The 11162-nt window shown below is 30.1% G+C and overlaps 1 protein-coding gene across 1 annotated transcript; it reads left to right on the top strand.

The window, feature by feature from the left end:
- Positions 1-6615: 6615 nt before the first annotated feature.
- Positions 6616-11162, top strand: LOC113850395 (probable lipid-A-disaccharide synthase, mitochondrial). The gene is made up of 8 exons (XM_027480929.1): positions 6616-6965; positions 7434-7533; positions 8290-8395; positions 8490-8713; positions 8898-8976; positions 9287-9525; positions 10072-10298; positions 10458-11162. Exons 1-8 carry the CDS (start codon positions 6715-6717, stop codon positions 10636-10638), a joined length of 1407 nt encoding a protein of 468 aa, XP_027336730.1. The 5' UTR covers positions 6616-6714; the 3' UTR covers positions 10639-11162.

Raw genomic sequence — 11162 nt, 5'->3', positions numbered from 1 at the left:
GAGGTCCTCACAATACCAGAAAATATATATACACAAAGAGTATGATGGATTCTACTTGTAGGGAAATCAAAAGGGACACTAAAAGCTAATTTCATATCCATCATAATAATACTACTAGGTACATAATTTACATCTATAGCAATCCTAAAGAAACTAGGTACATCATTTACATCTATAGCAATCCTAAAGAAATAAAGTCTTTGATACTCAATAAATACATAATTCAGTCTATTGGTTACAGAGCTATCTACTAATCTAATCCTCTCGGTGGGTGCTGTCATCTGGGTTCTCTGAAATGTTTACGTAAGGACGAGTCTCTATTCATATTACCAAGCATACATTCACATAGTAAAACAAAGATAATACAATAATCAATCATGTTACAAAGTCATACTCATATTCATGCAAAAATATTTAAGTATTGAACTTATTACTCTTCATCTCTTTCTCAATACTTTGGATTCTCATTTCACTTTCATTGCCCCTAGGATCCCTCGAGGTCTTCCTTAGCATAGATAGTCGCTAGATAGCCGCAACTACACGGATACAACGTGTGCCGACCCGGCCCCTTTTAGCAAAAGCATGATCAGGAGTATTAGTGAGGAAACGAGTGTGAGGCCTATAGTGTTCTTACTCTCATTTGTTTTGCGCAATTTAAGAGGAGCATCCACCACCCTTATTTCCCCAAGACTTTCCAGTCGTCTCCATCTTCTACACTCTCAGTGTACCTCTGAACTATTCATACTCATTCTTATCATATTCCATTCTCATTTCACTTTCTCTTTCCATATTTTCCATCTCATCTTTATATTTCTCACTATCTATTTATTCACATATGATTCATGTTTTTATATCTTTCTTTTACTCTAGTTTATTATTATATCACACATAAATTAATCATTGCCGAGAGTTAATCCTCTCGGACTCAGTCCACTATGTACATGCATATACAGTCAAAATAAAGATCATACACATCATCAAACATCACAAAATAGACTTCAAATGTAACAAAAACATGCTTTCATCCAACATATACTTAAAATCATACATTTCATCACAACCTCTTCATGAATACAAACATACCACTTCCTTAATAATAAAATAGAGTTCTCTTTACCTTGAAATGAAGGTTTAGTAAAAGAGTTTTTGAGAGATCTTGCTCAAAAGGCTGAATTCTTCCTAAATATCAGAAGAGTTTCTCTTTAGATAAGGAAAAACAAGAAAATAACTAAAGAAATGGAGAACCAAGCTCCAAAAACTTACTAAAGAATAAGGGAAATGATCCTTCAAGCTTTGATTGGAGAAAAGTTGAGGTTTTTCAAGGATTTGCTGAGAAAATGAAGAGAGAAGTCAGAGAGAACGTATGAAGGTCATTACTTGAATTACAATCCAAATTTCTTAACTTGGAAACCCTTAAATACCCCTCATTTCGCGACCCAATTCTCGCTACAACAAGACCTTCTCTCGCTACAGAAAAAAATCAGACAAAATTGCACTTTGTTGTCTGTCATTCTAGCTACAGCGAGAGCATCCTCGCTACAGCGAGAAGATCCTCTCTATAGCGAGAGAGTATCAAAATGCCTGATTTTGAACGCTGATTTCTCGCTACAATGAAACATATCTCGCTACAATAAAAAATCTTGCAACTTAAACATATAAAACTCTCCTAATTTCAAGCAACATACATTAACAACTCATATCAAATACAAAACTAATAAATAATAAAAATAGGGGTGTTACACTTTCTCTCTCCACGACCAAAATATTTAATTACAATAATAAATAAAATCAATCAGTTATTGATTCAATAAGAAAATGTAACAAGTTAATTTAGCTAATTTGCCCGTTAAATTAGCTTATTACATTTTAACAATCAATTTCATTTTTTTATTAATTTTTACGACTAATTCTTTTTATTGCTAATTTAATTGTTAATTTTTGTTGTCTATTTTTATTATTATTATTATTATAAGTAGCTAGAATAGTTGCAAATTATCACCAATTTTATTTATCACTAATCAAATATTATTTAACAGCGATTCTCGGTATCAACACATGACGTTTTTTAAATTAAGCACCTAACAATGTTAGTAAAAAAAAATTAAAAGAAAAGATGACAAATTAATAAATTAACTTATTGCAAAAAAATTGTATTGAAAACTTTCAATTTTCTTTAAAGTTAATTATCCTTGATTAGTGTACTATAATATCACTTCTTAAAATGTAATCTTTGTTGGCTTTTGTTTTTTCTCTCTTCTCTCTCCTTATGAAATTGGAGTATCGTGCTTTATTAGGGTTTCCTCAAAACCCTAGCTAATTTTAATCTTGCAGTAGATCCATCCAAGACCTGCTAGGTATGAACCTTAGTATTTCTTGAAAAGTTCAAAATTCTGCGGTTCAATTTCCAACTGATAATACTCCTTATGGACATTGATACTCCTGCTAAAACAATTAGTCCTCTAGTTAGCCTCTTCCTTAACATCCTAAAGATGCTAACTAAATCTTTCTTCTTATTGTCCATGAACTGCTTCTTTTGGAATCACAGGGGGCAAGTGGTAAATCTTTTTACAAACTTATTTATGACCTTATTGCAATTTATAATTTAGATTTTATTGCTCAACTTGAGCCTATGATTAGTTTTGTAAAAGCTGATAAGGTTATCAAGAAAATTTATTTTGGTAAATATGAAAAAATAGATGTTATTAGGTACTCTGGTGGCATTCGATGCCTCTGGAATAGTAATAAAATATTTGTTTTTCTTATTACTAAATCAAAATTTTTCATTCACCTTAAAGTTAAAACCTGAGATGAGGACAAGATTCTATTTTCAGTTTATGCTAGTCCTCAAGAGCATCATAGGGTTGTCTGTTGGGAGGAACTTGTAACACCCTCATTTATATTACCTTGTTTTTAAAAAGAGAAAGTTTGATGCAGGATGTCTCGCTCAAGCAAGATAGAGTATTTTGAATCAGGCATTTTTGGGTACTCTCGCTCAAGCGAAATGAGTTTCACTCTAGCAAAAAAGGATAATATCACCTCAACTTTTCCCTCACCTTGGTTAACTGAGAATTTGGTGAGATGAAGGATGCTCACCCTCATTTATATTTAACATTATATATTTAATACAAGAAATTATTTAAATTATAATAAGGATGTTATAGAACTTGTAAAATCCTCATTTTTATTGCCTTAGTTTTTTAAAATAGAAAATTTAGTGTAGGATATCTCGATCAAGCGAGATTATTCTTTCTGGGCCACACATTTTTGGGCATTCTCATTAAGATAAGATGAGTCTCTCTTAGGCAAAAACAAGTAAGATCAACTCAACTGTCCTCTCATCCAAGCAAGAAGGCACAGAGAAAGGAGCTCTCTGGGACCAGGTCTTGCTTAAGAGAGGAGGGGTCTCACCTAAGCAAGATTATCAGAAAGGGTATAGATATTTTTTGTTTGGTGTTCTCACCCAAGCGAGAAGGGTCTCACTTAGGAGAGAATGGAGCTTTCTCAAATGAGAAGTCGCAGGTTAAAAAGAGTATTTAAGGAACTTTATGCCTTAGAACTTATATAACAAGCCAAATAGTTTTTCCTCACATTTCTCTTTGTTCTCTCCTCTTCTCTTCCTAGAGAAAACTCCTCTGAACTTCGAATCTCACTCAGATCCGAACCTGAACACCTATTTCATTTGATTTCAAGGTAGTTTTTTGGAGCTTAACTCTCCAACTTCACTCCTATTTCTTTATTTTCTCTTTCTCAAAAGTTCTCTACTTTGTAATATTTAGGAAGATCTTGGTCTTTCAAACTATATCTTCCATCCAAAATATTGTACCTTTTTTGAATCTCAAGAAGATTGTGATCTTATCAACCTATTTCCAAGTAAGGGGAGTTGATCCTAAATCCTAACTCCTATTTATGTGTTTTTCTTTAAAAACACCCCATTTATTTCTTATTTTGAATCATAGAACTCAAATATTTTTTTTTTTAAATCTCAATGTTAAGAATGAAATTTTGGGTATGAAAAACCTATGATTGTTTCTTTAAGGAGTTTCATGATTTTACTATTAATCATTATGTATGTAAAGTTAATATTATAAATTATTATTTTGAATAATATGTGTCCTGTGAATGATGTTAAACTTTAAGATAAAAGATTTTATTTAAAACTGAGATAGTGTGATATCCGATAATGTATTTATAAACTGTACGATTGGTTTGAGTCTGAAGGTGTCCGACCTTTAAAATATTATATTGATTTGTATGATGTGAAATTGGTTGCATGATATTTTGTATTCTCAAAAACTTGCACAAGATGTATAACAAATGTGTGGTACTAAATAATTATACAGTAATATACTTCAAATACTAGCACAAAAGATTCACATTTTAAATCATGAAATGTGGTTGGAGTTGAGTCTAGGGGTATTTGACCTCTAACAAATTGATGGTTTAACTGATTGAATGATATACAATGATTGTGAATCATTGTCTGAAAGTTGATACATGTTTGAAAATGGTGAATTTATATTATGATGAGAGAAAATTATAGAAAGAGAATTGATGTAAATGAGGATTTAAAGTTATTTATGTTATCAAAGTGGAAAGAGAAAGTACCAAGAAAAGATGTGTCATAAAAAATTGACTAAAATATGTATGAATAGTTATAGAGATACACTGGGAGTATAAAATATAGAGTCGATTGTGAAAATCTGAGAGAAATATAGAGTGATGAATGACATTTGCTTGTGTGTACACAATTTATTTGAGTGTGAATGCATCACATGGCTTCACACTCATTTCTTGACCAACACTCTTGACTATACTTTTGCTAAAGGACCTTATATTGTATACGTTGTATTTATATACAAGGGCTAACTGGCGATTATCTATACTTATAGAAGACCTTAAGGATCCTAGCGACAATGATTATGAAATCGTGATATGTGTGATTATAATACTGAGTCATAACATATTTATTGGTGTGATTATAATACAGGTATTGTAGTACATTGACAAGTGTAATTATAATATATGTATTGTAATGTATTGATTAATATGATCATAAAGCACGTATTATGATATACTGATCTATGAAGAATCTATGAAATAGCATAATCGAATCTACTTAAGGGTAAAGTATTGTACCTTAGTGACTTTTGAATGAAATGTTATATGAAAGAGTGATTATTATTTTAACATTTGCTTATTTTCAATTAATGTTTTCTATATTATTTGATTATTCTATGAATTAAGGAATTAGTGGGGTAGATAATATTCACCCTTACAAATTATTTTTAGAAAGTAAAATTGAAGAAATTAAAGAAGGTTGATTCGATCTAAAATCATATTTTTAGTGAGATTGTAAAGAAATTTTTTATTAATTTAAAGATTATAATAATTCTGATTGAGTTTTCATTTAAAGTTGATATAGATATATATAATTATTTTTATATTATTTATTTTAAATGTATAATATTTTGATAAGTTTTATTATAATTATTTATTTAAAATGTATATGTAATATTTGGTAATTAATTATTTTAATTATAGTTTATATTCAATTTTAGATAAAAATTTACTTTACTGAAAGACAATATTGTTTATATTTTAAAATTTATACGTATATGTAATATGAACTAAGTAAATTGTTAAGATATAAATTTTAGTTTTTATTTTTTTAATGAATTTAAAATTTTAAAATTATTTCTTTTAAATTTTTTTACATACCTTTAAGTTTTTATGAATTAAATAATAAAAATGTAAATTTTATCTTTTTCTTTATTCTTTAAACTATAAATATAAAAAAATTCACTTTATTTTTGTTCTTCATTATAAATTATTACTTATATGAATAAAAAATTAAAAATATTAAAAAATAATATTAGAACAATTTGTTCTAACAAACTTAAAATATAAGACTAATTCATTTATATTATGTGTTGTGTGTATTAATATTTTTATAGAACTTGAATATAAGATGAGTATTTATTAGTATGACTTATTTAGTATTACAAATAAAGGTTTATGTGAAATATTTTATTTATATATATATATATATGTGTGTTATGTTTATCTAAATTAAATAATGATGAGTAGAAGTAAATTAGTTAGAACGTCTAATGAAATCTTAACAAGTATGATACAAATATTAGAGATTTTAGTATATGTTTAAGAAATTAAATTAGATAAATATTATAAATTATTATTATTCATTAAATATTATTCTTTTAAGTTTGAAAAAAAATTTAATTTATTTCAAAGTTTAAAGAAAAGTTTAATACGAAAAGATTTTGGAAGTGAATTATAATATAAAAAAAAATTTCAATGCAATTCCACTCGGATAATTTTAAGAAATTAACTTATAATTCTTAATTATTTTTTAAAAATATTTTATTAAAAATAAGTAAAATAAATTATTTAAACATAAGTAAAATTTTGAAATTTATTATTAAAAGTTAATATATTATTTTTAGTTAACTTTTATTTTTATTCTATGGTTAATAATTAATTATTTTGAATACAAACTGTTACACGTAACTTTATATATTTATTTTATAATTTAATGAACACCAATAATTATTTTAAAATTAGTTTTTATCTAGCATATTCTAAACACATTATTTTATACAATAAACTTTTTTATAATAAACTATAGATACAATCGGTGAAATATGTTACTTTTTCGCAGCAAAAGCTTACCGTGCACATCGTCCATGGTTAACGATGCTCTCTAGGTGGGTCCCTCAGATGACGTTGGCTTTGTTGAGAAGAAAATGCGAATGGTACCCAAACTGTGCGAGTTTGCGGCGGTTTTCATCGATGCCCAAAGCTCCCATAGACATGGCCGTAAGAGATGGGGAACTGAGGCTCTTCCTCGTTGCCGGCGAAGTTTCTGGCGATTCCATTGCTTCTCGTCTCATGGCAAAGCTTAAACTTCTCTCCCCTTTCCCTCTTCGCTTCGCTGGCGTTGGTGGGTAAGTAAGTAAATCTACTCTTCGTCCTTCTCTTTGCCTTTTTTTCTTTTTAATATTGTTCAAATACCCCTTTTCAACATATTTTTTTTTATGATAAGTTTATTTCTTAAAATGTTAAACTACTTTCGATTCGTAATTGATCATTTTTTAAAATTATTTTGATATTTAAAAAATAAATAAATGCTTACCGGTATTTTGAGAACAATAGTTAAGTAAAAATAATAAAATTTTAAGAAAAATTTTAAATAATATACTTTGTTTTTTTAATTTTCAATGCAGTCAAATACAAATTTTAATAACAATTTTTTACTTACAATATTTTAACCAATGTCTGGGAGACTTATCACCTAATAATATATTTTTTAAATAATTTTGTTTATTTATTAAAAATCATAAAGATTGTGTTATTAGCAATTTTTTTCCTTAAAAAACGAAAAGAAAATAATTTTAATGTTTAATCAATTTCAGGGCTAAGATGGCCAGTGAAGGGTTGCAATCTGTGTTTCCTATTGAGGATATCTCGGTAATGGGACTTTGGGAGCTATTGCCACATTTGAATAGAATCAGAGTGAGTAACAAGTATTTTGTTTAGCGTTTTAGTATCAAAAACTATGGCAAGTTGTTTTGAGTCTGTGCTTGGAATTTGAAGGGCAAAAGTTGCAAATTGGAATTATTCCCCGTGAACAAATAAATGTAGCTGTCTAAACCTAGTATGAGAAAAACAATAAAATAAAAACACAAAAACAGAAGCTATGATTTTGAGTCTGTTTTCTGATAAGTCTGAGAATTTGTTCAATATTACATAACTGGAGTTTTCAGTATGAATATATTGGTTTTTCTAACTAAAACAGATGGATACAATACACGGACAGCAAATAGGACACAGCACAGCTATAATGTTGTTATGAAGTTGATATAAAATTAACATAAAACACATCTTAAATCAAAAGAGAGAATTGGCGTTTTAAATTTGAGTATGAATGGTTGAAAATTTAGTAAAATGCTACTATTTTTATTAGTTATTGCGATATTTACATTTGTTTTAGTATATTTGTTTAAAATTTGAAGGTAAAAAAAGTGTTAATAGATAGGGGTATTCGAAGTGTCCGTTAAGTATCTGAAATGGTTGTTTTCGAAACGGGTATGACACAACATAGCCAGTGTGTGTTATTCCTTGATTGCAGAGCAACTATAGCTTAGATATTTAGTTTCTACTTTTATTGCTGAAGGGGTATCAGGTCTCTTTTACCATATTTTGAATTACACTGGAAGCTTGTGTTTAAAAAATTTGATGTTACACATGTAAGGGTATGTTAATTTTCAGGTAAAACTGCAAGAAACAGTAGAAGCAGCTGCTCTATTTGAGCCTCACGTTGTATTAACTATTGATTCTAAGGGATTTTCTTTCCGGTTCTTGAAACAGCTAAGAGGTACAATTACTAATCGACCCAATTTGCAGGAATAACTGCAGCATATTTGTTTTATAGAGTTACAATATATACAAATGGGGAATGCCTATTGCAGCTAGATACAGGCAGCAAAAGTGGCATTTGCCAGTACACTTTCACTATGTAGCACCATCATTTTGGGCATGGAAGGGAGGTGAAGCGAGACTCGGAGGACTAGCAGAATTTGTGGATCATCTTTTGTGCATACTTCCGAATGAGGACAAAATATGTAGATTAAATGGATTGTCTGCAACATTTATTGGACACCCAGTGCTGGAAGATGTTCTGGAATTGAATTTGGTATGACTTGGAATATTTTTATAATGTTGTTACTAGCTTTATCATAAAGCATGCATGTGTTAATTAGTGATTTTAAGGATTGTTATGTATATATTTTATTCTTCTGTCTTACCTAGCAAAATTTTCTCATCTAGTTGTACTATAATGGTTTAGTTTTGTAAGTAAATGCTGGATATATTTTCAGAGAAACAAATCCTCAGTTCATGAATGGAAGGCTGAAGGAAATGGTGAAGACTTCCGAACTAAACATGCAGTGCCCTCAGGTACCTCTAATCAAATGAAGCTCCAAAACTTAACATACTTATCTTTAAGAAAGTTTACTAATTTATTGATTTTTGTACTCACTTGTACGATTTTATGTTTTAACATTTCATCAATTTAACGATTTTGCTTTTCTGCTCTCCTTCGGGATATTTGGTATAGCTTGATGTGCCAAAATCATGATTTTGGAGCAAAAGTTATTTTTAGTTAGAAAAGCGACATGAAATCAGTTATCTGGATATAGTTTTGCTATTTTGTTTGACATTAAAGTCGTAATTAGCTTTGTCTTCACATCATTTTTAACTTCAAAAGGGGCCACTGTCATTAGCTTGCTTCCTGGAAGCAGAGTACAAGAAGTCAGCCGGATGCTTCCCATCTTTTCAAACACAGTGGAACTGATGAAAGACATGGTTCCACAATTGCTGACGGTCATTCATGTTGCGCCTAATGAGCACGTGGAAAATTTCATTGCTGGTGCCATTCATAGATGGCCTGTGCCTGTAGTATTGGTTCCAGGTGGAACAACACAACTGAGATATGATGCTTTTAGTGTAAGCCCCTTTGTCCCACAATACTTCCATTTTAACTCATTTTGCCAAACCATGTAGAAGTAGAAAATTGGTTTAATACTTCTGATATAAACAGATGGTTGTGACAGTTGTTCTTATGGTCCATTATAGAATGTCTACAGACTCTAGCTTACTTAAGTTCTGGTGGACAGTTAAATCTAAACTTGCAATGACACAATAAATGTTGGTTTCCCAATAGTTCTCCGGCAATTCTGCTCTAATTGTTGCCTAAATTGAGTTTGGCCATTTTCTTCTGTTTCCTAGTCCCCTATGTATTCAATGTTAATAAATTCATTACAATGATCCTGTATTATATATAGAAGTGCAGGTGGTGTAGGTAAGACCAAAGTAAGATACCTTGTATGGCCTTGGATTTGTTTTTGATACGCCCAACTAACATTGTGAATATAGATAAATTTATTTTGACTACAGGTTTCATGTTCAACTAGGTGACCTGCATAAATTATTTCATATTATGCATGAAGACTGCATTTTGTACCTAGTTAATTTAAATTAACTGAATTTCAGGCAAGTAGAGTTGCGTTATGCACATCTGGGACTGTTGCTGTTGAGTTGCAGCTTGCACGATTACCTTGTGTTGTGGCATATCGTGCCCATATTTTGACAGAATGGTTTATTCAGTACAAAGCAAAGATACAATACATTTCACTTCCGAATATTCTTTTGAACTCAGCCATTATTCCTGAAGCACTCTTTCAATCTTGCAAACCGGCAAACCTAGCCTTGTTGCTCAAGTAAGGGTGAAATTCAAATTATCACTATTTCAATCGTAATTTGAGAAGAAATTGAATAACACAACAGAGTTTAAATGTCTCAATAGTTCAGAATTTATTAGTTGGGGGCAGTATTCCTCATTGGAATGTTTGACATTTGTTCTTGACTCTATATTACAGAGATTTAATACACGACAGCGGCTGTCGAGAAGAACAAATAATTGCAGCCCAGAAGTTTGTCAAGCTTCTATTGCCTTCAGAGAGAATGAAGTACAAACTTCCACAACAAAATTCGAGTACATATACTGACTACAGCCCAAGTGCAGTTGCAGCATTGACTGTATTAAACTATGGGAAGTAAATGACTAATATCTAAGGACATTTGTTCTGCAAAAATATTTATTGTCACTCGTTATTTAAGTATTATTATTATTAATTTAATTAACCAATAAAAAGAGTATTTTACATAAAAATGATTTAAAGAGGAGTGACAATAGGCATTTAACTTGCAATAGACTCTCCCTTTTTCTATGATGGCTCTGGCATTGAATTTTTTCACTACTAAGGTTGAAGGTTTGAAGCTGGAGACAGTTAATACATAGACAACATAAACATGGATTTGCTATGTTATGTGTTAAACAAGCAGTCTGACATGCAAATCAGTTACTTGCTAACATCGGAAGAAATATGTTCTTTTTATAGCTAACTGATAAAAGTGGCTCTCAAAAGAGAAGAATCTATTTAGAGATAATCATCAGTTGTAAAAGCACTGCACTGAATTTTGCTTCAATAGTCTCAAATATTCCTTCTATTGCTGCTACTGTGCTTGCATTGATTCACAGGAGTACAATCTTTTTTTATGAAATTGTTATTATCTACTTTTAT

Source organism: Abrus precatorius, unplaced genomic scaffold (assembly GCF_003935025.1).
Source record: "Abrus precatorius isolate BTA unplaced genomic scaffold, Abrus_2018 Scaffold9, whole genome shotgun sequence".
NCBI lineage: Eukaryota > Viridiplantae > Streptophyta > Magnoliopsida > Fabales > Fabaceae > Abrus > Abrus precatorius.
Note: the sequence above shows the minus strand (reverse complement) of the source record. Positions and strands in the feature narration are given on the sequence as shown.

Coding starts and splice junctions, on each gene's coding strand:
- LOC113850395 (XM_027480929.1), top strand. CDS start 6,715: ATGCTCTCTAGGTGGGTCCCTCAGATGACGTTGGCTTTGTTGAGAAGA. Junction 8,396..8,489: donor GTTCTTGAAACAGCTAAGAG/GTACAATTACTA, acceptor TGCCTATTGCAG/CTAGATACAGGCAGCAAAAG. Junction 8,714..8,897: donor ATGTTCTGGAATTGAATTTG/GTATGACTTGGA, acceptor ATATATTTTCAG/AGAAACAAATCCTCAGTTCA.